Below are 26024 nucleotides of genomic sequence, written 5' to 3' on the forward strand. Positions count from 1 at the left end.
GGGGGTGACCTTGCGGGGGCTGATGTGTGTGGCGGTATTAAGGGCCCAGCCACCCTTTGGCCCGCAACCCGGCCGGGCCAAAGTTGGTGCGAGAGCTGCCGCGCCGCGTGCCTGCAGGCCCCGCCCCCGCCCCGCCCCCGCGTGCCGCCCTGGCCCCGCCCCCGCTCTGCATAGTTACGGCGCTGTGGAGGCGGCGGCCATCTTGGCGGCGGAGCGATGAACTGGTCGAACTCGAAGGCTGCGGCCGCGGGGTCTGCGGCTGGGCCCGGGGGGCTGGTGGCTGGTAAGGAGGAGAAGAAGAAGGCGGGCGGCGGCGTCCTGAACCGGCTCAAGGCGCGGCGGCAGGCGCCCCACCACGCGGGCGACGACGGCATCGGGGCCGCGGTCACGGAGCAGGAGCTGCTGGCACTGGACACCATCCGGCCCGAGCACGTCCTGCGCCTCAGCCGGGTCACCGAGAGTGAGTGGCGGGCGGGGCGCGCCCTGTCCTCGCGCCGGGTCCCCGACCCCTGTAGCCTTCATCCGGCCGCTCGACCGGCGCGGGGGTCCACCCGGGCCCCCTCGGAGGGCCAGGCCGCGCTTCCCACTGCTCCCCAGCCGGGTCTGCCCTCGCCGCCCTCACCTGGCCCCAGCGGGGAAGGGGCTTTTGAGCTGGACCGCCTTCCCCTGACTGCAGCCACGCCAGGCTTTCCCTTGGCCGGCCCGTTCCCCACCTCTGCTGGACCTGGTTGGGTAGGGCGACTGTTCAGCTGAACCAGAAGATCTCCTGAGCCGGCCTGGGGCCGCGGTCCCCTAATAAGTGGGTCCCTGACCCCACAGCCTGGAACCCCCCAGCCATCAGAGAAGTTCCCGCTCAACCAGCCCTCTCTCAGCCGGTCTAACCTCTGCTCCCGCAGCCCTCTGCCAGGCGGGAATCCCTACCGGCTTTCTCTGCGCTTCCCTCCGCTCCGGCCCCTGACAGCCCCTCCCCCATTCCAGCCTGCCTTGGCCCCCTCCCCCTTTTGGTCCCCTGCGTTGCCCCTTTGTGTGCAGGTGGGCTCTTCCTCGAAACACATTGCCGTGGCATTTCGTGCACATTTAAAACTGTGCCACATAAAAAATAAAAAATTAAGATAAAGTTCCAGTTTATGTACAAACTCCAGCATGTGGAGCCTGCTTTTGACATTTGTTCTAGTGAATTAAGAATTATTGTCAGGGTTTCAGACATGCGTTTCCTGGCATAAAAGGCAATCATCCTAAGCTTTTTCACTGATGTAAGGAAGGGTGGGAGGAAATAGATTTCCCACTCCCTGTCCTGGAGGAGCTCCCTTTTTCTGCCCTTTTTCTGTTCCCTGCCAAGCCCATCCCCGACTGGACACTTTCTTTTGCTGCTGTTCCCCTACTCCCCGGAGTTTGCAATCGCCTGGTTACAGCGCCCTTGCCCAGTCTGTCCCCCCCTGCCCTGCAGGCTTCTAACCCTGGTAGCAGCAGCAGCACCCCCTTGGGGGGTGGAAGGGCTACTGTGGTGGTGTCTGCTGAATCGCTTTAGTAGTCAGCCCAGGGCTGCTCAGGTGTACCTCAGGTTGCTGGTGGCAGCTCCAGTAATTTGGGGATGGGAGTTTAGGGGAGGTGGGCCTTGGTCTAGCCTATGTGAAGGGAATTCCCGTCTCTTAAAATAGTTTTAATTTGATTATAGATATCTTGCTGTCTTCATTTTTCCTCACTGTTTGGGTTGAGACTGCCCTTTGCATGCCTCAGTGTATCTTTAGACAGCCTTGCTATTCAGTTTCATGGAAGCATTGTGAAAAGCTGCTTCTGTTCTGACCCAGTTTTCACTTGGGGCTCTGAAAGTACAGAAATGCTCAGCACCTGATCTCTGTAACCTCATGCTCTCTCCTGAAATCAGAGGTGAATTAGGTCATTCTAATGCCTGGCCCTAAGCAGCATTCTCAGTGGACACTCCAGTCCTGTTTGGGGGCTTGCGATTGGTACCATTGCCCAAACCCACCTCTGCAGCTTCTTGGAGAAAGCCACAGGCCCAAGCTCGGCAACCTCTTTGTTACTCTTCTTATCTTGTTCCCTCTGTTCAACAAGGTATGTATTGAGTACCTTCTAAAGTCCAATGTCAACTTTTTTTTGGAGTTACAGAATAATCAGTAGCTCTCAAGTTTGCTATCTTACTGGAGGGAGAGCTTGTAAAACATGAAACAGCTAACACAAGCAAGCAGTATGAAATAAAGAGCATGAAAATGACTTGAGAAGATGCTGTCCAGAGTCATCGTACAAAGAAATCAATGAAATTTCTTGTGATCGGTGCTATTTTGATTAGCTGCTCAGGTTTTTGTGGGCTCTGCTCACTTTGGCCTAATGCCCTCACTGGCAAATTTATCCTGTTGCCTGTGTACATATGGTCCAACTGGGATTCTGTATGGCCCACAAACTAAGAATGGTTTTTATATTTTTAAACAGTTGGAAAATTTTCTTTAATTTTATGACATATTATATAAAATTGATATTTCAGTGTCCATAAATACAGCTTTATTGGAATGTAGCCACATTCATTTGTGTATTGTCTGTGGATGCTTTTGTGCTACAACAACAGAGTTTAGTTGTTACAGACACCATGTGGCCTAAATTATTTATAATCTGGCCTTTATAGAAAAGTTTTCTGATCCCTGATTTCTTAACACTGATGGTTGGCAAACTAGCACTGCATAATCTGCTAGATCAGTTTAAACGTTTTAAAATGGATTTCCCTAAAAAATTCTATCCTTTTCTGACATCCAGGTCGATAGATTATGATTGTAGGTGTTTCCAAAGAAATCCCCCTTTTCTATCCCCATTTCTAAAAGTTTTATGATAATCTTTCATCCAAACCAAGTCCTTGTTCTTCTTTCTTGGATCCCCTAGTTCTGTTCACACAACGGTTTATGATTGTATACGAGGAAGTTTTGGGGAATATTTTAAGTGAATTGTGTAGGGAACAAACCTTGAGTTGGCTTCAAAACTTGAGAATTAAATAAATGGTAGGATTTTTGGAGGATTATTTAACACATTGATTTCTCTCATTTTCAGATTATTTATGTAAACCCGAAGACAACATCTATAATATTGATTTCACCCGCTTCAAAATTCGAGATTTGGAGACAGGGACGGTGCTTTTTGAAATTGCCAAACCTTGCATCTCAGGTAGGCCTCAATATTGTAGTGACCATGTGACAGTTTGAGCAAAAGCTCTTTGAAACGAATACTTGTGTGCTACTGCATCCTATTTCTTGGACTCCAGTGTGTCCCACTTCTGTGACCTCTCCCCGTGGCCTGGCCTGCCGGGCTTGGTGGTTTGATGCTGCGTTAGGAGGCTGATATTTGTTGAGTACCTATTTTGTGCTGGTCGCTGTGTTCCATCAGCTGATATCATCCTCACTTATTATTATCCTCATTTTACAGAGAAGGAGCCGAGGCCCAGAATTTCCAAGTGACACTCTCCTAAGATCCTGTGCTCTTTCATCTTATCATATTGCCTCCAATTAGGAAAGGAATCCTTGAAATTAAACTATAATGAGGAAAACTCACCCGAGCCTTGAGTCCTCTGGAAGGGTGGTACTGAGGATTCCAGTCCAGACCATGAGGCAGTTGCACCCCAGTCTCCTCATTCTCCTTTATATAGTGTCTTGTATTTCCCAGTAAGTCCTGGTTTGGATTTTAATCTCCACCATTTTCTGGAAAAACAGACCCATGAACTCATTGACTTTGGATTCCTTAAATTAGCCTTGAATAGATGCTTCCTGTGCTTGTGATACAGTTCCACGGTGATTGATTCTGGCCAGGGAACCACATAAGTCTTTGGAGCCTATCACTGGAGGTTTAGTGCCCCCTGGAGTTAGTCATTTGTTAGAACAACCGTGCAGATAGATACCCTTTGCAGCGGTCCCTAACCTTTTTGGAGCCAGGCACCAGTTTCACGGAACACAATTTTTCCACAGTCTCTGGAAGGGCGGTGTAGCCGGGTGGGAGTTGGGGATGGTTCTGGGATGAGTCAAGTGCATTACATTTACTGTACAGTCAAATATCTCTACTAAGGATAATCTGTATTTGCAGCCGTTTCCTAGTCCTAGCTAGCATCACCACCTCAGCTCCGCCTCAGATCATCAGGCATTAGATTCTCATAAGGAGCACGCAACCTAGATCCCTCGCATGCGCAGTTTCCAGCAGGGTTCGCGCTCCTATGAGAATCTAATGTTGCCACTGATCTGACAGGAGGCGGGGGGTCAGGCGGTGATGTGAGCAATGGGAAGCGGCTGTAAATACAGGTGAAGCTTCGCTCACTAGCCCACTGCTCACCTCATTCTGTGCAGCCCGGTTCCTAATAGGCCACAGACCGTACCCGTCTGCAGCCTGGGGGTTAGGGACCGAAGCTTTATAGTATCAAATGTGAACTGTGGTCTGTAATAATTATTTATTTTGCAAAGTTTCTTTCATTTGATTTGCGACTCAGAGTTTCAAAATTTCATAAGACCCTGGTCTCCTGGTCTCACCCTTACTGAGTATTTTTTTTTTTTTTTTTTTGAGACAGGGTCTCATTTTGTCACCCTGGCTAGAGTGCTGTGGCGTTGTCATAGCTCACTGCAACCTCAAACTTCTGGGCTCAAGCAATCCTTCTGCCTCGGCCTCCCAAAGTAGCTGGGACTACAGGTGTGTACCACCACACCTGGCTAATTTTTCCTGTTTTTTGTACAGATGGGATCTTGCTTCTGCTCAGGCTGGTCTTGAACTCCTGAGCTCAAGTGATCCTCTCCCGCCTCAGCCTCTCAAAGTGCTGGGATTACAGGCATGAGCTACCGGCCCTGGCCCCCAGTATTCTTTATGTTATCATAATCTAGTACTGACTAAGGTACCTTGTGGATACTTATCTTTTATTGGTATGGTCAGATCAGGGCCAGCTAGCTCTCTGGGTCTGTGGTGTTTTCATCCCTAAGCCACATGTCCTAGTACTTAGGATGTTTCAGGGACTCCAGGGCTACTACAGGTACGTGAATCTGGATAGAGTGGGCTCAGAGTAGTCATTTCAGTACAGAACTTAACTGTCTCAAGATCAGCTGCAGATACTGTAAAGTATCTTGATTTTTGACCTCTGCAGTCTTTACATTTAAGGATCTTGATTCAGGGCCAGGCATGGTGGCTCACGCCTGTAATCCCAGCACTTTGGGAGGTTGAGGGAGGAGGATCGCTTGAGGCCAGCCTGAGTGACAGTAAGACCCTGTCTCTACAAAAAATAAAATTAAAAAGGATCTTGATTCACTTAGAATATCTTCACATCAGATCAGTACCTTCATGCAGCACTTATTCTTTTTTAAAATTATTAAAAAAAAAAAAATACGGAATGCTTCACAAATTTGCATGCCATCCTTGTGTAAGGGCCATGCTAATCGTCTCTGTATTGTTCTAGTTTTAGTATATGTGCTGCCAAAGTAAGCACAGCACTTGTTCTGATAAATTTGAATCACTGAGAAGATTTGGTGTGACTCTCTTTGAATCACATTGCTGGAGCCAGGGCTCTAGAGTCTCTAGGTATGAACCCCTACTCAGTCTGGTTGCCCACTTGCTCTTGGGCTTGTCACAGGCAGAGATGTTTGATGCTGAAAAAGTCTTACATTGTACCCACGTTCAGCTTACACCTGGAGAAAATGTTCTTACTAGACACTGGGGGGTCCCAATTCCTTGTTCACATGAGAATGCTTCTCTGAGTCATCTCATGAATATTTCATCTCCTGGGTTCAGGACTGGGCTAGACCAGAGCCCAGCATTAACCTTGTGGAGGCCCCACATGTTGCATCATTGCCCATCTGCTTCGCCCTTTCCAGGTGGTCAGAGCATCAGGCCTGGTATGGCCTGGAATAGGCATCAGTCCAGGGAAGTATAGTACCCCAAGGCCGTAGGTCAGTGTCTTCCATTTAAATAACAAAAATCATTTTTAGTGGTTTGTCTTGCCACCCATCAGAAATGTTTGTATTCTGTGAAGGAACATTTTGGTCTCTTTTTTTTTTTTTTTTGAGACAGAGTCTCACTCTATTGCCCGGGTTAGAGTGAGTGCCGTGGCGTCAGCCTAGCTCACAGCAACCTCAAACTCCTGGGCTTAAGCGATCCTACTGCCTCAGCTTCGCGAGTGGCTGGGACTACAGACATGTGCTACCATGCCCGGCTAATTTTTTGTATATATATATTTTAGTTGTCCATATAATTTCTTTCTATTTTTAGTAGAGACGGGGGTCTCACTCTTGCTCAGGCTGGTCTTGAACTCCTGACCTCGAGCGATCCACCCGCCTCGGCCTCCCAGAGTGCTAGGATTACAGGCGTGAGCCACCGCGCCCGGCCGGAACATTTTGATTAGTGCCAACTTTTGTAATCTCATTTTGGTTAGTGGTTAGCACTTCAGCTTGGTCAACAGCAGACCTAGTCTGTATAATATAGACCATGTCAGGGGCCTAGTACGAGCTTGTGTTTCAGGCTCTACCCTTAGGGTACAGCCTAAGTCCCCAAATAAAAGGCAAATAGCTTAGTGTTGAAGAGTAGACCTCAAGTCAGGTGGACCTGGATTCAAATCCTTGTTCCCTCCATTTACTATTTGAGGGACTTTGAACATGCTACTTAACCTCCTCTCTGAACTTGAGCTTCCTGATCTGTAAACTGGAGATAATAACACCTCACAGGGTGGTTGTGAGGATTCTGTGAAGCATTTAGCACAGGGCCCGGCATACAGCAAGCGTGCACTAAATACTGGCCGTCCTTACTGTTGGTGTTGGTACTGTGAATTGGTTGCTGTCGTGCTGTTTGGACTGGTGTTAGAACTCTTAGACTCTCAGTGCCAAGATGGTGCACTGAAGATTCTGTGTGCTCTTTCAGACCAGGAGGAGGAGGAGGAAGAGGAGGAGGAGGAAGGTGGAGTTGTGGATATCAGTGCAGGACGCTTTGTCCGCTATCAGTTCACACCAGCATTTCTCCGCCTCCGGATGGTTGGGGCTACGTGAGTACCATTATTTCCTGAGGGGAGAACATTCTACGTATTCACAGTATTCTCTGTTGGGTTTTGGGTTGGCTTTGGAGGAGGGAGGAGGCAAGGTAGGGCTCACAGAGATTTGTTTTGCAGGGTGGAGTTCACAGTGGGAGACAAACCTGTGTCAAACTTCCGGATGATCGAACGGCACTATTTCCGGGAACGCTTGCTGAAAAACTTTGACTTTGGTTTTGGCTTCTGCATCCCCAGCAGCAGGAACACTTGTGAACATATCTATGAGTTTCCCCAGCTTTCTGAGGATGTCAGTATGTATTCCCTGCCTCTTACAGCTTTCTAGACCTGAGGGCTGGAAGGGAGGAACCTTGGTCCAGTGCTCTTATTTAGTCACATGGCAGTAGTGACGTGGTGTGGATCTAGTCACTTGACCTCAGGCTTCTTGTTTCCTATGGCTCCTGGCTCTTGTTTCAAACCCTGACTCTGCCTGTGTGGGAGCAATGAAGGTTTTCATAATGCAGGCCATCCTTCTAGATGCCTGCTGTGGGAATGGCAGTGCCTGAGGGAGATAGGAGGAGGCCTGTGCCGGCCCCTGGAATTCCCATCAGATAAAGCGCCTCTCCTGTCCACTGTCAGCCATGGTTTTCCACTGCGTCCTGGCCATTGGCCCTTCCCTTTTTCCTTAATCAGAGCTGGATACGAAACTGCAGGCTAAATAGAATCAAGGCCTGAAGACCCCCTCTTTCTCATTCTCTGCAAAGCAGAGGGCTGATTAGATAAACTGTTAGACTAGCAGGAATTAGGGAGCTCTTGTAGGTTTTGGAGCAGGAGTGAGAGGATGGAAGCACCGTCTTAGAAGAGCGGCCCTGTAGGTCTGTGGAGGTGGAACTGGGGGAGGCTGCAGAGGGAGAAGGCTGCCATGAAGCCTAGGTGAGGGAAGATAGGACCGAATTAGAGGAAAAAGCAGGCTTTGTCAGTTTGTGACTTTGCTCTAGCTCTCTCAGGTTAGCATTCTTGGCTTTAAGGCATTTAGGAGAACATGAGTGGAGTCCTGTGTCTAGTGGTGGGCCTTAGTTGCATGGTGGGGAAGGATCCACGTACACTGACTGGTTCTCTCAGAATCTCAGGTCCCTGAAGGTTGTCATTTTCTGAAATGCAGGTGCTCTTTACTGATGCGGCGGTGCTCTTCCTAGGTGAGATGAGGATTGCTGACAGGAAGGGCAGGCTGTTGATGTCAGCATCTGATCCTGGCCTGAACCCCTCTCCCCAGGCTGGCTGGAATATGTCAATACTTGCAAGAAAAGATTATATGTAGAGTTACAAGTTTTACTCATAAAGCCAGATCAGCTAAAAGAGTGTAGAGGTCGATACTCTGGATACAAACCAAATAGCGTTGGCCTGAATGGGTTCAAACAACTTTAAAAAATCAGTCTCACCTTTTGAGAGCTGTGGTGAACAAATAGAATTTCCTCCAGAGGACTCAAATGGCTTGTGATCATTAACTCTAACCCGATCAGAGGTAGTGACTATTCATTATCTTTACTCTCCAGTATGGTTAAAGAGATCCCAGCAGTTACCTGAATAAACAGGAGGCGTCAGTTCAGATGCCAAGACAGGCAGACCTATTGCTGGATCATTTGGGAGTTAACACCTGAGCCTTCTCTGGAGAAGGCTGCTTGCCCTGTGTTCCCAGTGCTCATGGACAGCTGGGATTCCTTTGGTTGCCCGTGGGACGTGGGCACAGAGAGGCACAGCTTTCTGAGCTGGGACTGGACTGTCTGGAGATGAGTCACAGATCAGAGGTCAGGGCTTGCTTTGGTCGGCTGGGAGCACTGAGGAAGCAGGCTGCTGGGGGCCACGTGGGCGGGAGGGTATGAGAACCCAGGCTGGAGATGAGTGAGGAGGCCGTGTCAGAGAGCTGGTTGCTTCCTTATGTTGAAGTGGAGATGACGTTCGGTTACAGGGCCTCTGTGGTCTCCCCAGCTGTCAAGAGCTGGCTCCCTCTGTTCCAATCTCGTCATTCTGGTAGAGCATACTCACATTTTCTGGCTTATTTTGGGTTGAGGCATCAAGGCAGAGGTGATGCTGTCAGACTGAGGTCCATTTTGTGGAGAGGCCTGTCTGATTCCCAGGGTCCTCAGCCAGTCTTCCTGGGGACAGACCAAGGTTTCGGCCTGGCAGGGCCTCCTGTTCTCATTTAGGAGGGATGCTAGGTTTTTTTCCCACCTAGCCCATGTGGCAGACTCACGTGTAACTCTGCTCTTTTTTCTTTCCCTGACTTGCAGTTCGTCTGATGATTGAAAATCCATATGAGACCCGCTCTGACAGCTTCTACTTTGTTGACAACAGGCTGATAATGCACAACAAGGCTGATTATGCCTATAACGGGGGCCAGTAACCGCCTCGGGAATAGGCAGGGGAGGTGCTTTGCTGCAGCCACAAGACCCTGGCACACAGAGGCGACTGAAGCTGCAGTTTGTCAACACACATCTGGAGCCTTGCCCCAGGAAGCCAAGGCTGAGGTGGCAGTTTCCTGTGCTCCAAGGGAGGTGCCATGCAGTGCTGTGTCCTCTTCTGCAGTGTTTTTCCTTCCTCTTCTTCCCCTGCCCCTTAGGTCGCAGAGGTACTGTAATAAGGTAAAAGATTAGGGTAAGGCTCCTGGAATCCAGATAAAAAAAAGCTGATTTTCACGTAGTTCTAGCTGTTCACGGGTTGTCCGACAAGCCTCGGTCTCTCCAGGCGTAGCGGGGCCCGGGTGAGAAGCTGCGGCTGGGCTGCCTGCAGTGCAGCGGCTCTTCTCCAGGCTCCTGGCTGCTGTGGCGAGTGGAGGGTAGGCTTCTCCAGGCACCGCCTCCTCTCACTTGCGCTGTCACCGGCAGCACGGTCTGCCCTCAGCCTGTGCTTCGTCTTAAAACAACTGGAAGGAACTGGAAAGGGGGTGAGGGGAGGGGTGGTGCCAAGGGTTGAGGCATCAAGGCGCGGGCGATGCTGCCAAACTGAGAGGCCTGTTCTGTGGAGAGGCCTGGTGACCTGTCTGACTCCCAGGGTCCTTGGCCTGCCCTCCTGGGGACAGACCAAGGTTTCAGCCTGGCAGTGCCTTCCTGTTCTCACGTTGGAGGACAGATGAGCTTGCTCTGCTTCCCCTGGCTCCTAACTTTTGAGCATCTCGTGAAATAGAACGTGTCGGTTTTGCTCATGGAATGCCAGTATCTCTGAAGGCCAGAGCAGGTGCCGTTGTGTTTTGTTTTTTTAGTTCCAAACTTGTTTGTAGGAGGTTTTATAAAATGTCAGTGGTGTTCCCAGCATATGTGATGTGCGGGTAGAGTTCTGATGTATCAGTCAGGCTCCTGGGGCTGATCTGGCTCGTGCTGGGGGAAGTGTACTTAGGAGCCAGCAGCGACTTTAAAGGAGAGATTTGATTTTCTCTACACAGCACAGCCTGGAGGAGGCTTGGCTTTCGATGGGGGTTTGCCTCTGGAACTCTTTGTAGATTTCTTATTTAGGAGGGTTTTCCTGTCTGCCTTTCTGCTGAAGTAGTTTTCTGGAACCATTACGGCAGATCAGATCTAAGTCATGTATGTGCTGATCCTTTAAACCGCTAAGTTGGAATTGTTTGGGGTGTTTGGAAAGGGTGAAATAGGCGAGGTGGCCTGTCAGAGTGATGTGTTCTCAGAAAAGCTTCCTCGTGTGTCTCATGCAAGTGGGCAGCTTGTGTCCTCTGACCCTTATCCACGACTCTCACTTCCTCAGCCCCCCGTGCTTGTCTGTGTGGATGGCTGTAGGAGCTCAGCCCAGAATCCATGACCCTCTGATGGGCTGACTGATGTGGCCGGGGTCCATTCAGCATTGATGGAACGGTGTCAGTAGCGGGGGCCCACGTGTGTGGTAAGTCACTGTGGGCGTCACAGTACCTGTGACAGGAGAGCTGTGACCCAAGGTGCTTGGGAGAAAGGCCGTGTGGAACCAGGGAAAGCAGAGACAACACTTGGCCACAGAAGTTCCTGTGTGTTCATCGACCAGTGTTGCTCCCTGTTTGGATTCTAGAGTGTGAGTGGTTTTGAACTTTGGCCCGTGCTTTGTGCTGGGCCAGAGTCTCGGTGACGTCGTATGTTGGCAGCTTTCTCACTGAGAGAGCCCAAGACTACCCGCCGGTGCTGGCACTGGGTTCAACCCTGAGGGAGGGAACAGACTGTGCGCCCTGTGAAGTGGGTTCCTCGTCACCAGACCTGGTGACTTTCAGAACTGGATTCGGTTACAAATACGGTGCCTTATGTGTGACTCTGTCTCTTAGGCTGCTGGGGAAAGCTGTATTGCTGTTGTTGCCTCCTCCTCGTCTGCAGACAGACATCAGCACTGTCGTCTTACCTTCTGTCTCTCATTGTGGCTTCCGAAATGGGATTTGCACGTTCCTGTCAAGCTTAACGACAGTCCCTTCTCTCTGTGACAGAGGCCCAGTTGGGAGAGTTTCTACTATCTGATATTTAAATAGTGCCTAGGATATGGTTTCTGAAGCTGCCCAGAGCTCTGCTCATTTGAGTGTGTTTTGGAAATGTGCCCCAGGCAGCCCGTCTCTGGTTCACTACTGGACTATCATCTCTTATCCTCGGGGGTAGCGTTGCCTGGGCAGCGGACCCGGAGGATGGGGGAGGTCGCACTCTGGCTTGAGTAGTGCTGTGTCCCCTTTCCTACTAGCTAGCCTGAGTCTCACTGGACTCCAGTGGAGACCAAGCGCTCAGTCTGTGCCCAGCTCGACAAGGATTTGCCATCTTCTGCTCCTGAAGATCTGGTGTTCTATATCCAGGGCTCTGGATTCCTGTGTCTAGCTGCTCAGGAAATCTTGAGAAGCATCACCCCTCTGGGGTATTAACCAGCTTGAGTTTGAAATTCAAGCTTTTGTACCTGAGTTGAGGAAAAAATTGGAAGTCATACCTTCTCTGAACGTAACAGAACCGATCAGACAGTGAAGCAGGCTGCCGTGTTATTAAGGCATCCGGACTGTCGATGGCAGTTATCTTGTGGGTGATGCGACGAGGGGAAAAAACTGCCTGCATGGGGGACTGTGCCTTCTGTTAAGGGTTGGCATCTGAGAGGCAGCTCCTCCAGAGAACACATCCCAGCAGAGTGGCAGGCCCGCCTGGTGCCATAGGACCTACTGCCTGCACCCTCTCCCCTCCACTCTTGCTCCTGTCCCTCTGCCTTGGAATCTCCCGGAGAGGGCCTCTCTTTTGCTATACAGCCTTTGGGCTAAGATGCCCTTCTAGCTTCTCCAAAGAAGATCCTGGTTTATTTTATTCTATGTTCTAAAGGGTAAACAGAGGAAATAGCCCCTAAAAGTAGCCTGGGGCTAAATTAGGATATTGTGTCATGTGTTAGCTCAAAACTGTCTTGTAAAGAAAGCATTTTTCAGGGGCATGTGCTTCCTGAAGACACCTCAGTCTTTGTTTGCTGTCTGCTGTTTGATTTCCAATACATAGGAACAGTGATTTGGTGGTGTTTGGGGCTAACTGTAGACTGGCGATTCTTGAAATGGCAGTGATTGGACAATCTTCAACTTATGTTTTTGGTTGAAGTGGAACTCATTTCTGGAATGGATTTAATAGGCTGTGTCTAATGTGCAAATTGGGTGAGTCCTGCCTTAGTGTGTCCTGCCCCCTGGTAGGCTCCCAGGGTACTCTTCTTTTTTTTTTTTTTTTTTGAGACAGTCTCGCTCTGTTGCCTGGGTTAGACTGCTGTGGAGTCAGCCTAGCTCACAGCAGCCTCAAACTCTTGGGCTCAAGGGATCCTCCTGCCTCAGCCTCCCAGAGTATAGGATTACAGGCTTGAGCCACCGAGCCCAGCCTCTTTTTTTTCTCTATAACGTTACTTCCTTTTGGTGGCCAGTGTCACTATGACATCAGTGAGGTTTGGGGATAGGGACAGTGTGTCCTAAAATTCACAGCACAGGCTCCTTGGCAGTGCACAAGGATTCCTGTTGCAGAGGGTGCTGCTGTACCTGGTGTAGGAGCCCAATCGTTGAACCATCGTGTTACATTCCATGCCACAGAACATCTTAGCCACAAGAAGGATCTGGTGGAGGTGGATTTACTCCTTGTTTTACAAAAGATCACGTGAAGTCATTGAAGTTGTGAAAGTCTATTTTTTTCCCTGTAAATCTATTTTTCACAGAATATAAGAAACATCAATGACCTGATCTGAATTTCCTCCTCTTTCCCACTTCACCCAAGATCCTCATTCCAGTTTGTATTGTCTTTGTGTCCAGAGTTAACTAGGTGACTTATTTGTATAAAATGTTATTTTGCCATGAGACGGTAATAAAAGAAAGATTTTCACAGTATGTCTACCCTGTCTTGTCTCTTTACTGGGCCCCTTGTGTTCCTGGGGGGAGCTGGTGTGGGGTGGGGGTGGGGCTCCTACCTTGGTGGGGGGGTTTCTCCTATCTTGGCTGCTATACATGGGCTTTCTGCAATTAGTTATAATGAGTTGGTATAATGTTAATACCTGTTTTCTTGGGTGATTGGGGAATAGTATTGTGCTTTAGGTTTAATATTTTTGCTTTATATTTTGCGAGGGTGGCTTTAAGAATTAAAAATTTACATACATGTTTTAAAAGTAGGCTTATTAAGTTGCACTTTTAACTACAGTAAAATTTGCCTCACTTAAGAGTACAGTTGGATGCATTTTGACAAATGTGTAATCTTAATACCGCATCATAATCATGATATAGGACATTTCCATCACACCCACTCAGAAAGTTCCCATGAGTCCTTGTGTTTGCAGCCAGTTCCCTCCCCTCACCCCAGCCTCTTGTAACCACCGCCTGATTATGTCTCTATTGGGAAAGCTGTATACTTTTAACATAAAACTTACATCCATTTTTACGGTCACAAAGACAGTTCTAAAATAAGAGGCTGGCTTAGGTGTTCTGTGGCACCTGATGCTGTTCTTATTGGCCTCTGCTCACAAACATGATTCACTTATTTCTGCCTCCTTTCTCCTACTTTTTCATCTTTTCTTCCTCCCAGGGCTGGTGCCCAGGTGGGATGACTTAAAGGTGAGGAAGACCTCAAAGCATTTGCCCGTGAGTCACTCATTTGACTTTAAAGCAGTGTAGATTTAGAGGTTTTTTGTTTTTTTTTTAATGCATTTTTTAAAAAATGAAAGGTAACATTAAGGACTTTGTCACATTTTTCAATTGTTCTCTTTGTAGGAAGTAGAGCAAGGTCTTGGAGGAAGACAGAATTTTTGGCATATGGGTCACTGCTGGGGACAGATGTCTGGCTGAGTTTTTTGGGAGAAGGAGGGATGTGTGGGTGCCTAGGAGGGCGCCCAGGAGGCTGTGGGTGTCAGATTTGCACCTGTGTCAACAAAAAGACCCTTGGGTGGCGTGTGAAATCAGCGTTGTTTCTTGGGCAGGGTGAAGGTGTCCTAGTGAGGATGCTAAGGGTCAAATGTACGGCTGCCATCAGGGCTCTGCTCCCCAGTTAGGAGTGATACAGATAGGCCTGCAGTGGAGGAGAGGTAGCAGCATCACCCCACCTTCACAACCTCTGGGGAAAAGAAACCTCCCTCCCTGGCAACCCAGTTCCATGGGCCTAAATATTTAGCACCAGAGCAAGACAAGGCCCTTGACTTTCTTGGAGCGAAGAGACTAGTGGGGGAGATGATACATAAAGTAATTTCAGATGTAAAATGCCGTGAATAAAAAGAACGATGGACAGAGAGCAAGAGAAACATAGGTCTTGTGTGGTCAGGCAGGCCTCGGTGAGACCGGAAAGAAGAGGTGCATTCCATGCAGAGGAACAGTGAATGCAAAGGCCAAGAGGCAGGAGCAAGCTATTGGGTTTTAGAGACCAGCTGCCTATGTGGCTGGAGCAAAGACTGTCAGGGAACACTGGGCTTGGGGCAGAGAGGTAGGCAGGGGCAGGTTCTAAAGAGCTTTTTAGGCATGGAATTGGATTTTAAGAAAGATGGGGCCGGGCGCGGTGGCTCACGCCTGTAATCCTAGCACTCTGGGAGGCCGAGGTGGGCAGATCGTTTGAGCTCAGGAGTTCGAGACCAGCCTGAGCAAGAGCGAGACCCCATCTCTACTAAAAATAGAAAGAAATTATATGGACAGCTAAAAATATATATACAAAAAATTAGCCGGGCATGGTGGCACATGCCTGTAGTCCCAGCTACTCGGGAGGCTGAGACAGGAGGATCGCTTGAGTTCAGGAGTTTGAGGTTGCTGTGAGCTAGGCTGACGCCACGGCACTCACTCTAGCCTGGGCAACAGAATGAGACTCTGTCTCAAAAAAAAAAAAAAAAAAAGAAAGATGGGCCCTTGAATGAAGCCATTAAGCCCAGGATTGCCATCTAATTTATGCTTTAGAAAGAGCTCTATGGCCTTTCTGCAAGGGTCTATTCTTGGCTTTGTTTTGACATTTTCACTAACGGGTGAGAGCACAGACAGCTAGCAGACCGACCTCTGAGACTTCACGCGCGCCCAGAGACTTATCTGTTTGTCTTCTTGGGAGGGCCCCGGGACGCCCCGCCCCCGGGACGCCCCGCCCCCGGGACGCCCCTTTTCCCGCGGCTCGAGGGGTGTGGCTTCTGCCCTCCCCTGGCCCCGCCCCGGCAGTTCGGAACCGCGCGGTCGCAGTCGGAGGTCGCGGAGAAGTCCAGCGTCGTGTGCGTTTGTCATCCATGGCCGCCTCGCTGCTCTTCCGGGCCTGCGGCCCCCTCCGCAGAGGTGAGTGCGCTCGGGCTCTGCACTGCCGGGCAGCGGCCCGGGCCAGCCGAGCGGGCGGGAGTCAGGGCGGGCGGGCGAAGCGCCCTCCCAGAGCGCGCGCGGCCTTTGCCCCAGTTCGGCCGCTCGGCGACCTCAGCTCCCGCTTGGATCCCCACCACCTGCTTGACCCCCATGCCGGCTCAGTGATCACGGCTGCATCCGCACCCACTTCCCTCATCTCACCCAGCGGAGGTTTAGGGTGCATCCTTCCTCCGGGCTGGGCCGGGGCGTGAACCAGAGCCAGACTCGCATCTGTGACCTTGGGCAAGACGCTCAGCCCCGTTCAGCCTCAGTTGGCCCGTGTGTAGAATGGCCACAGTGAAGTAGCGGTTGGAAGAATTAAATCACAGGGTATGCAAAGCACTTAGTACAGTGCCTGGCGTGCAACAGGTGCTCTGTAAATGTTTGCTATTGCTGATTTTCTTTGTTTTTTTTTTGTTTGTTGTTGTTTTTTGCGACAGGGTCTTGTTCTGTCGCTCAGGCTGGAGTGCAGTGGCATCATCATAGCTCACTGCAGCCTCCAACTTCTGGACTCAAGCAATTCTCCTGCCTCAGCCTCCGGAGTAGCTGAGACTACAGGCAAACGCTACCGTGCCTGACTAACTTTTTAATTTTTGTAGAGACGGGGTGTTGTTATGTTGCCCAGGCGGGCGATTATTTAATACAGTACCTTTTTTGTCTTACCATTTGTTTCCCAAGATAGCAGTGGTGACACATATGACCAAGACTTCCTTTGCCTGGTCCGGAATAATCCACGCACCCTGAATTATTATACTAAGGGGAAATGGAGAGCTGTGCTAAGTACTATAGTTAGTGCTTCTTTAATCCTCCCACTCCCAGAAGTTCCCAGAACAAAGGCATTGTCTTCCATATTTTATAGAAACTGAGACTCAGGGAAGTTGAAACCCTTGCCTCGGGCCACAGAGCTGAGGTCTTATTATAATTGGTGTTATACAGAGGATTGAGTCACTCAGTGAATGTGACCTGTTTAGTGAGCATAGTAAGCATGGGGTTTTCAGCTGCGGCACTACTGACATCTTGGCTTGATAATTCTTGGTTGCCGGGCTGTCCTGTGCCTCATAGTTTGTTTAGAGGTATCCCTGACGTCATCCCACTGGATGCCAGTAGCATTCCCCTCTCCAGCTGTGGTGACAGCCCAGTATGTCTGCAGACATTGCCAGGTGTCCCCAAGGTGGCGAAATCCTCCCTGGTGGAGAATCACTAAGTTAGCAGATCCTTATTATTATCATTATGCGAGATCTCTTGCATTCTCCTTTCTTGCCGGCAGCCCTCCATCCTCGGGACCAGCGACAGTTACACACCATCTACCAGTCTGTGGAGCTGCCCGAGACACACCAGATGTTGCGTCAGATGTGCCGGGACTTTGCTGAGAAGGAGCTGGTTCCTATTGCAGCCCAGGTGGACAGGGAGCATCTCTTCCCAGCAGCTCAGGTGAGACTACAACCACAATGACGGTCTGCCCTCGGCCCTAGGGTGAGTGGTGGCAGTGACCCAGTCGAGGAGTCCCAAAGCAGGGCCTGGGACCCAGAAAAGGCTCTTGAAGTTTCCCTTGTCCAGCATGTGGCCTATAGCCAGGATTTAACTTCTGGAACAACAGGGCAATGTGCTTACTGTGTGCCAGACATCGTGCTAATATTAATAGTTAATAGAATACTCGCCACATGCTGGGCACTGTTCTAAGCGCGTGAGGTGGGTTATCTTACTTGTTCCTTACACCAGTCCTATAAGGTGAAGGTGCCATTATTATATACCCCACTGTACAATGGATAAGACTGAAACTTACGGGTGGGTTAAGTAATGTACCCAAGGTCATGGAGCAAGTGGGCTGCAGAGCTGGGGCTGGAGCTGTCTCCTGCCGAGCCCTGAGCTCCCCATCAGAACATGTCCTCCTGTGCCTTGTGTTCCTCCATTTGCATTCATCTCCTCGGCAGTCACACGGTTAAGACGCTACTGCTGTGTCCCCTGACCTGGCAAGATACCTGGCACATGATGTAAACACTCAGTAGACATTTGCTGAATGAATGATTTGGGAAAGGGCGAACCTTCCAGCCCCCCTCCTTGCCTGCTTTTCCACCTGAGGAATTCAAGAGTTGTGGTCCCCACTGACATGCTTTTAGGTTCTGGGACTGCTCGTTCTTATTTGCAGTGAACAGTGTGTGTTCAGTGTGTTGGGCGTCGTGCCCAGCCTGTGGGCACAAGCTGAGTAGGCAAGTGGCGTTCTGGGCACCCAGATCAGTTGGGCAACTTACAGGTATTAGACATTACCATGTGTCATCTCATTTAATCCCAAAGACACCCCCACCTCATCTAATCTAATCTCCATTTTGCTTTCTGGGGCGATCGCAAGGATTTTGTGAGTTAATATATGCCAAATTCATGGTACGTGGTACTTGAAAAATGGTAGCTGTTAATACTATTATTGCTATTTTCATTACAGTTGAGAAAACTGAAGCAAAGAGAAGTTAAGTAACTTTCTAAGAGTTAACTGGTCTCTGGAGCAGTTATAATTCATGGCCCAGGTCTGGCCAGCTCCAAAAGCCTTCTCCATCCACTATCTGGGTTGTCCCAGAAGCCAAGCTGGCAAGCAGGGAAGCCCTGTTCTAGTTGGGGACATTGTTTTCAAGCCTCAGCTACCCCTACTCGCCTTCCCTCCCCTCCCCCAAATGCACACGCACACACAGTAACCTCAGCTGGAGCCACCCCTTCACCTTTCCCGTTAGTGGATGTGAAAAAGCTCAGACTGTGAGGAGAGGAAGGGAATCGGCAGAGAGGCCACTGAAAAGCAGCAGCAGTTAAGAGGCGCATCCCCCAAGGCCACCGTTCAAGACATGGCTCTGTGTCGGGGCTCTTCCTGCCAGATGACAGACAGCCTGATTTATTTGGCCTATATTGGACTCCTTCAAATGGTCACTAGTATTCCAGACGTAGATTTGCCCTGTGCAAGAAAGCTGCTAGTAGAAGCAAGACTTTTTACCCTCCTGCTCTTAAGTTAGGCTGCTGGCTTTATGCTGTCCTCCTTGCCTGTGGGCCGGGTGGTTGCAAGGGTAATCCTCCCAATGGTGGCAGGCATGGGGACTGAGGAAGGATGTCACAGACATCAGCCTCGTTCCCTTCTGGCACGTGGAGGCTGCGCAGAAAGGATTTGCTGAATGCACGAAGGTAGCTGAGAGTAGTGATAAACCTGTATTTTGTTTTATCTTTTACAAGGTGTTTCCACACCTATGACCTCATTAGATCATCTCCAGTCCTGCTGATATTATCTCCTTTTTACCGATGAAAAGCAGTTGTGGGCCGGGCGCGGTGGCTCACGCCTGTAATCCTAGCACTCTGGGAGGCTGAGGCGGGTGGATCGCTCGAGGTCAGGAGTTCGAGACCAGCCTGAGCAAGAGCGAGACCCTGTCTCTACTAAAAATAGAAAGAAATTATATGGACAACTAAAATATATATAGAAAAAATTAGCCAGGCATGGTGGCGCATGCCTGTAGTCCCAGCTACTCGGGAGGCTGAGGCAGTAGGATCGCTTAAGCCCAGGAGTCTGAGGTTGCTGTGAGCTAGGCTGACGCCACGGCACTCACTCTAGCCTGGGCAACAAAGCGACACTCTGTCTCAAAAAAAAAAAAAAAAAGCAGTTGTGTAGGAGTTGCCTCTGGGCGTAGGGCAGAGCTGGGAGGAGTGGGGCGGAGTGTGCTGTTCTCTCCTCCATCTGCACGCACCGGACTCTGATTTGGGGACCGAGGGGACGCACAGCTTCCTCCCCAGTGTTTGCTTCCCTTAGCTAAGGACTGAAGCCTGGTGGCACCTTGCTTTTATCCCTGGCACTGGGCGTGCTGCTGAGCTCCCAGTGATAGGAGGGAACCCAGGGAGAAAGCAGGCAGAGGTCAGAGAACCGGACATGGGCCGGGCGCGGCGGCTGACGCCTGACGCCTGTAATCCTAGCACTCTGGGAGGCCGAGGTGGGAGGATTGCTTGAGGTCAGGAGTTCAAGACCAGCCTGAGCAAGAGCGAGACCCCGTCTCTACTAAAAATAGAAAAAAAATTAGCCAGTCAACTAAAAATAGAAACAAAGAATTAGCCGGGCATGGTGGCTCACGCCTGTAGTCCCAGCTACTCGGGAGGCTGAGGTGGGAGGATCACTTGAACCCAGGAGTTTGAGGTTGCTGTGAGCTAGGGTGATGCCACGGTACTCACTCTAGCCCAGGCAACAAAGCAAGACTCTGTCTCAAAAAAAAAAAAAAAAAAAGAGAGAGAGAACGGGACGTGCATAGATAATGCAGCATGTTTGCAAAATCCAAAATAATACAATCAATATTCAGAATCAGTTTCAGAATCCCAATAGCATTAACCTCAGTAGTCACATTTGGAGGTGACTATATTCCCGGCACTTACACATGTATTTAACTCATTAAATCTTCAAGACAACACTATGAGGTAGGGACTTGGTGGCCTTGAGTTTCCACGTGAGGAAACTGAAGCCAGAAGGAAGCTTCTCGCTTTGAATCCACAGTCGGTAACTAGAGGAGCCAGAATACAGGCTTCTGAGCCAACCCCCGGCCTATAGTAAGTGTTTAGTTAGTGATTTCTAATATTTTTTCCCAAAGAACTTTTTCCTCCAAAAAAGGTGGCTTCATGGAGGAGGGTCGGGGAAGAACTGAGAGCAGATAGGCCAGGAGTGACGGCAGCGGCGCCAGTCCTGCTCATTCGGCTGGTTTTGTAACCGTACTTGGACTTTAATCTTTTTATGTGCAAACAAACAAATGAGAGAAACTGTTATGAATTTACTATGCCGTTTCGTGCTAAAGGGAAATAGGAAATAGCATGATGTTGCCAACCGATTTTCAACTCCTTAACTGTGAAATGTAGGTACATATATTTATATGGTTAACACTGAGCCCAGTTTCTTCTCATCCGCTCAGTGAATATTTGTTGAATAACGTCAAAGTGCCGGGTGCAAAACTCTTTTCCTCTCATGCCGGTTTTTTTTTTTTTTTTTTTTTGACACAGAGTCTCACTCTGTTCCCCGGGCTAGAGTGCCGTGGCATCAGCCTAGCTCACAGCAACCTCAAACTCCTGGGCTCAAGCAATCCTTCTGCCTCAGCCTCCCGAGTAGCTGGGACTACAGGCATGCACCACCATGCCCGGCTAATTTTTCTTTCTATATATATTTAGTTGTCCATATAATTTCTTTCTATTTTTAGGAGAGACGGGGGTCTCACTCTTGCTCAGGCTGGTCTCGAACTCCTGAGCTCAAACGATCCTCTTGCCTCGGCCTCCCAGAGTGCTAGGATTACAGGCGTGAGCCACCGCGCCCAGCCTCATGCCCTGTTTCAGAGGATGGTGTTTACACGGCCCTAGTTTGCCACATAGAAACCCCTAGAGTCTTACCCCGTTTTTCTTCCTCGTGCCCACTGAAAATGGGTACCCTGAAATTAATTAATTCCCACCCTGAAAACGTCTCCTGAATGCCACCTCCTCTCATTTCTCCCCACCAGAGTTCATGTGTCTGTGCCCTAGCAGCATTCCGTTTGTAAACTGTGATTCTTACCTCATCATCGTGTTAATATCCCAGTTAAGTCAGACAGTCGGCATCCCAAGGCCGGGATTGGGTCTTACTCGTACTCACAACTTCCCGTCCAGCACGACACCGTGCACTCAGCTAGTGCGCCACAGTCAACAGATGTTTGTGACATTTTATAGACTTGAACCAGGAGGCTGGATGCCTGTAATCCCAGCACTTTGGGAGGCCGAGGCAAGAGGATGGCTTGAGCCCAGGAGTCCGAGACCAGCCTGAGCGACATAGCAGGACCCTGTCTCTACAAAAAATCAAAAAAGTTAGCCTGGCATGGTGGTGCACACCTGTAGTTGTAGCTACTCCGGAGGCTGAGGCAGGAGGATCTCTTGAGCCCAGGAGTTCAAGGCTGCAGTGAGCTATGATCATGCCACTGCACTCCAGCCTGTGTAACAGAACTGGACCCTGTCTCTAAACAAACCAAAAGAACCAGATTGCATGCCTGTTAAGTGGCAGGTTTCTGTTGTCCCAGCACACATACTGGGGTCCACAGGAGGTGACGAACTGGACCTCTGTCAACTTCATGTGGTTTTCTCTCTCTTTTTTTTAAGAGTATCATTCTCATAGAGCTTTAGAGAGACTCAGAGGAAAGAATACACATAAAGCACTTCATGCAGAATTTGGCATTTAATACGTAGGCTCTTGATAATTAACAATTACTATTATTATTAGTGTTATTCCAAATAAAATATCCCAAGCTCATCGTCCATGCATTCTTTTCCTGGTGTTGGGTATACAGCAGCGAGCAAAAACACAAAAAGTCCCTGCCCTCATTGTCAGGAAGAGAGACCTTAGTGAAAATGAGCACATTAATAGATGAGAAATTCCGGCTGCAGAAGCACCGCAGAGGTGCCGCAGGAGTGTGTGATTAAAGGATTTGACTTAGTGACGCCCAGAAGTGGCAGCCCAGGGAAGCAAGGCTGGAGCTAAGATCAGAAGGGAAGGAGGAGGAGATAGTAACTGGTTGGTAAAGGGCATTACCGACGGGGAAACAGCATGTGCAAAGGCCCTGTGGGTGCGGAGGGTGTGTGGGGGCCAGGGAATACACTTAGGGGACTGAAGGAAGGTCATTATGGTACAGTGTGGTCCTGCTCCTTATCTCGGAGCCCCCTGAAGGCTTCCTGTGCCTTCTGCCTGCTCACTGCGGTGGCTGTGGACAGAGCGGGGAGCCAGCATGGAGTGGGGACAGGACAGCTTGAATGAATGGTGCTGCTGTGAAGACCTCAGCCGGGGTGGGTCTTCAGTGTCTGGACTTGGGGATCCCAGGGTGGGGTCACAGGGCTTGAGTTTCTGCAAGCCCTGGCTCAGGGGCAGGAGGGTTTGGGGTTGGGGAGGGTGGGTCCCAGCCCCTAGCAGCTGCCCTGGCGGTGACGTCCTTCCCTGGGGCCAGGTGAAGAAGATGGGTGAGCTTGGGCTTCTGGCCATGGACGTGCCCGAGGAGCTCAGTGGCGCCGGCCTGGATTACCTGGCCTACGCCATCGCCGTGGAGGAGATCAGCCGGGGCTGCGCCTCCACCGGGGTCATCATGAGCGTCAACAACGTGAGTGCCCCTCCCGGGCCCCGGGCACACAGGTACAGGGGGGGTCCTGGGGGCAGGCAGGCCTCGGCCCCCATTCCTGGATCTCCGCAGAGATGTCTCTGGAGTTGGTCCCACAGGGGTAAGCCCCGAGAGAACAGGCCTCGGGGTGTGCCAGGGCTTGCGGGCCTCCGACTGCCCCTCAGTGTCCCCTGACTGTCCCCTGACTGTCCCAGTCTCTCTACTTGGGGCCCATCCTGAAGTTCGGCTCTAAGGAACAGAAGCAGCAGTGGGTCACTCCCTTCACCAGTGGCGACAAAATTGGCTGCTTCGCTCTCAGTGAACCAGGTACCACCGTGGGGTGGGGGCGGCCCCGTCCCCTCAGCTCAGAGTCAGGGTGACAGACCCAGGCGGGAGCTGGGTGCCCCCAGGGGCACAGGCAGGAGTGGGCCGTGCTGCTGTGGGCGGAAGGAGCGGCTTGGGTGTGGGCACCAGGGCGAGCTCTGGCCACCGGCAGTCGGCCACGGAGAACGCTCTCGCCTCCGCTGGTGGGGAGGAAGGTTGCCTTTGGGGTCCCTTTGGCTTGAAGATGCCCTAATTCTGCACACCCGTTGCCCTCTGGGACCAGTCGCTGAGAGCTTTGGGAGCTGGTGTGGCCCTGGAGCTTTCTCTTGAGCAGCCCTGGAATTTGGGAGCCCAGGTTGCAGGGTTTCCTGGTCCCCACGTCAGCGGGGTGGGGGGGGAGCAGGCTGGGTGCCCTTGGGTGGGGCGGGGCCAGCGCTGGGTCCTGGGTCTGTGTGGCAGGGAATGGCAGCGATGCGGGAGCCGCTTCCACCACTGCCCGGGCCGAGGGGGACACGTGGGTCCTGAACGGCACCAAAGCCTGGATCACCAATTCCTGGGAGGCCTCGGCCGCCGTGGTCTTTGCCAGCACGGACAGATCCCTGCAGAACAAGGTGGGGACCCCAGAGAGGGGACCGTCAGACCCCTGGGCTGCGTCACTCCACAGTTCCTAGATCCGGTCCCCTTGGCCCTGCTGGGGCTGCTCCTGCTCTGGGCGAGTGGGGCTGTCGCTCTCCCTCCCTGGCCTGCCGCTGCGCCTCCCCCAGGAGCCAGAAGGGGGCGTCACGGCCGGAGCTTCCGCGGGAGCTGGGGGGAAGGGACTGCGGTTGGTGTCCGGTGTGCTGGCCGGGGGGGTGTGGCCGGAGGCACAGCCTCTGAGAAGGTCACTCGGCCGCCTGGCGCCTTTCAGGGCATCAGTGCCTTCCTGGTCCCCATGCCAACGCCTGGGCTCACGCTGGGGAAGAAGGAAGACAAGCTGGGCATCCGGGCCTCGTCCACGGCCAACCTCATCTTTGAGGACTGTCGCATCCCCAAGGACAACATCCTGGGGGAGCCGGGGATGGGCTTCAAGATCGCCATGGTGAGCTGGCAGCGGGGGGCAGCGCCCTGGGGCCAGGCCTGGGCCCCGGCTGGCCAGCCACTGACCGGGGCCGTCCCCATAGCAAACCTTGGACATGGGCCGCATTGGCATCGCCTCCCAGGCCCTGGGCATCGCCCAGGCCGCCCTCGATTGCGCCGTGCACTACGCCGAGAACCGTGTGGCCTTCGGGGCGCCCCTCACCAAGCTCCAGGGCATCCAGGTAAGGGGGGGGTGGCTTCAGGAGCTGGACCCGGGCACTGGAGGGTGGGAAGTCCCCCTCTTACCTGGTCCTGCGTCTCTTTCCCTCCTTCCTCCTGTCCCTGGCGGGAGGGAGGGGCACCCGCCGACCGTGGGGCGGGGCTGTTGCAGTTCAAGTTGGCGGACATGGCCCTGGCCCTGGAGAGCGCGCGGCTGCTGACCTGGCGTGCTGCCATGCTGAAGGACAACAGGAAGCCTTTCATCAAGGTGCCTGCAGGGCCTGGTGGCCCCCGTGGGGGGGTGGGTGGCCTGGGGGGTTACTGCTGCCCACGGAGGGGCCTGCAGGCCGCCCCTGCCTGGGGGGCGGGTGGGAGCTGGGGCTCCCCTCAAGGGGAAGGCGCTGACTCTGCCTCCCCTGTGGTTAGGAGGCGGCCATGGCCAAGCTGGCGGCTTCGGAGGCTGCGACTGCCATCAGCCACCAGGTGAGTGTCCCGGGGAACGACCAGGGTGCCACCTGCCCCTCCCCCAGCTGGCCCTTCTGGGGGCCGATCCTGCCCCGTCTTCACCCACCAGTGGGGTCTTCTCCCTCCCGAGCTCCTGCTCCCCTCGTAGGCCATCCAGATCCTGGGCGGCATGGGCTACGTGACAGAGATGCCAGCCGAGCGGCACTACCGCGACGCCCGCATCACCGAGATCTACGAAGGCACCAGCGAGATCCAGAGGCTGGTGATTGCCGGACACCTGCTCAGGAGCTACCGGAGCTGAGCCTTCTACGGGGCCGCCCGGGCCCCCGCCGGGGACTGTGGAGAGGCAGGAGCGTGTGGCTTTGGTCCTGACTGCTGGCCAGGGGCTGGATGGCGGGCGGGGGCCATGCCTCATGCCGGTTCCCCCTGGGCCCAGCCCCCCAGACTGGCTGGAGGGGCTCCCCGCGCCCGTCACCTCTGCCCAGGCCAGATCAGACCGCGGAGGGCAGGGTGGGGACCTGTGTCTGAGGACGGACTGTCATCAGCTCCATCTCTCCGCTCTGCTCTGCGACGCTGCCTCGTTTTCCCCATCTGCCTGGCCCTGGCCTCCTGAAGGCGCGGCTGTAGGGGGCCGAGTGACGCTCTGGGCATGAAGACCGAGGCGGGACAGCCCCTGGGCAGAGTCTGCTCATTTCCCTGAGGTCAGGGGTCAGGAGGGGGTGGGTGGGCGGAGTGACCAGGCCTGCAGGTCCTGGACAGGCTGTGGGGCTGGGCCGCTGTGTGCCGTGGGAGCTGTAGGTAATAAAGCACGGCTGTCCCCTGAACATGTCCTTGTGTCCTCGCCCGTCCTGGGTGCCAGACGGAAGGTGATCTCTATCTAGTCTGCATGGAGCTCTACCTTCCCACGAGCCCCATCCTGTGACTCGGGTTGTGAGGACCTGGTCCAGCCCCGGGAAGTGTTGGGACAGTGGCCATGAGCAGGGCGGGCCAGGCAGGGCCACTGGTGAGGGGTCCCCTGGGTAGGCCCAGGCTCTTGACAGGAGGGCCGGGCGGGGAGGGCTGGGGAAAGGGAAGCAAAGCT

At 52.1% G+C, this 26024-nt stretch overlaps 2 protein-coding genes and 1 non-coding gene across 6 annotated transcripts; 2 read left to right on the forward strand and 1 right to left on the reverse strand.

Annotated features, from left to right (window-relative positions):
- Positions 1 to 200: 200 nt before the first annotated feature.
- Positions 201 to 11613, forward strand: UNC119B (unc-119 lipid binding chaperone B). Its single transcript, XM_069497554.1, has 5 exons — positions 201 to 460; positions 3055 to 3168; positions 6880 to 7000; positions 7124 to 7296; positions 9271 to 11613. The coding sequence occupies exons 1-5, from the start codon at positions 217 to 219 to the stop codon at positions 9381 to 9383; spliced, it is 765 nt and encodes a 254-aa protein (XP_069353655.1). The 5' UTR covers positions 201 to 216; the 3' UTR covers positions 9384 to 11613.
- Positions 5349 to 5455, reverse strand: LOC138401994 (U6 spliceosomal RNA). The gene has a single exon (XR_011236588.1). It is a non-coding gene; the product is annotated as a U6 spliceosomal RNA (small nuclear RNA).
- A 3987-nt stretch (positions 11614 to 15600) lies between the features above and the next one.
- Positions 15601 to 25757, forward strand: ACADS (acyl-CoA dehydrogenase short chain). Of its 4 annotated transcripts, none has more exons than XM_069497056.1 (10): positions 15601 to 15716; positions 17044 to 17207; positions 22733 to 22882; positions 23095 to 23219; positions 23875 to 24005; positions 24109 to 24281; positions 24364 to 24501; positions 24651 to 24746; positions 24905 to 24961; positions 25092 to 25757. In XM_069497056.1, exons 1-10 carry the CDS (start codon positions 15671 to 15673, stop codon positions 25242 to 25244), a joined length of 1233 nt encoding a protein of 410 aa, XP_069353157.1. In that variant the 5' UTR covers positions 15601 to 15670; the 3' UTR covers positions 25245 to 25757. The 4 variants fall into 4 exon arrangements, with proteins under 4 accessions (XP_069353157.1, XP_069353156.1, XP_069353155.1 ...); XM_069497055.1 differs by lacking the exon at positions 23875 to 24005 and adding an exon at positions 23663 to 23814 and having other exon boundaries at positions 23095 to 23206; positions 24111 to 24281; XM_069497054.1 differs by lacking the exon at positions 23875 to 24005 and adding an exon at positions 23663 to 23814 and having other exon boundaries at positions 15601 to 15715; positions 17040 to 17207; positions 23095 to 23206; positions 24111 to 24281.
- Positions 25758 to 26024: the final 267 nt, after the last annotated feature.

The sequence above is a fragment of the Eulemur rufifrons genome, chromosome 21 (genome assembly GCF_041146395.1).
Source record: "Eulemur rufifrons isolate Redbay chromosome 21, OSU_ERuf_1, whole genome shotgun sequence".
Taxonomy (NCBI): Eukaryota; Metazoa; Chordata; class Mammalia; order Primates; family Lemuridae; genus Eulemur; species Eulemur rufifrons.

What these genes read in the sequence shown, in the direction of transcription:
- UNC119B (XM_069497554.1), top strand. Translation starts at nt 217, where the DNA reads ATGAACTGGTCGAACTCGAAGGCTGCGGCCGCGGGGTCTGCGGCTGGG. An exon ending in CTCCGGATGGTTGGGGCTAC is followed by an intron (nt 7,001 to 7,123) that starts GTGAGTACCATT and finishes TTTGTTTTGCAG; the next exon opens with GGTGGAGTTCACAGTGGGAG. An exon ending in CCAGCTTTCTGAGGATGTCA is followed by an intron (nt 7,297 to 9,270) that starts GTATGTATTCCC and finishes CCTGACTTGCAG; the next exon opens with TTCGTCTGATGATTGAAAAT.
- ACADS (XM_069497054.1), top strand. Translation starts at nt 15,671, where the DNA reads ATGGCCGCCTCGCTGCTCTTCCGGGCCTGCGGCCCCCTCCGCAGA. An exon ending in CCTGCGGCCCCCTCCGCAGA is followed by an intron (nt 15,716 to 17,039) that starts GGTGAGTGCGCT and finishes CCTTTCTTGCCG; the next exon opens with GCAGCCCTCCATCCTCGGGA. An exon ending in TCATCATGAGCGTCAACAAC is followed by an intron (nt 22,883 to 23,094) that starts GTGAGTGCCCCT and finishes TGACTGTCCCAG; the next exon opens with TCTCTCTACTTGGGGCCCAT.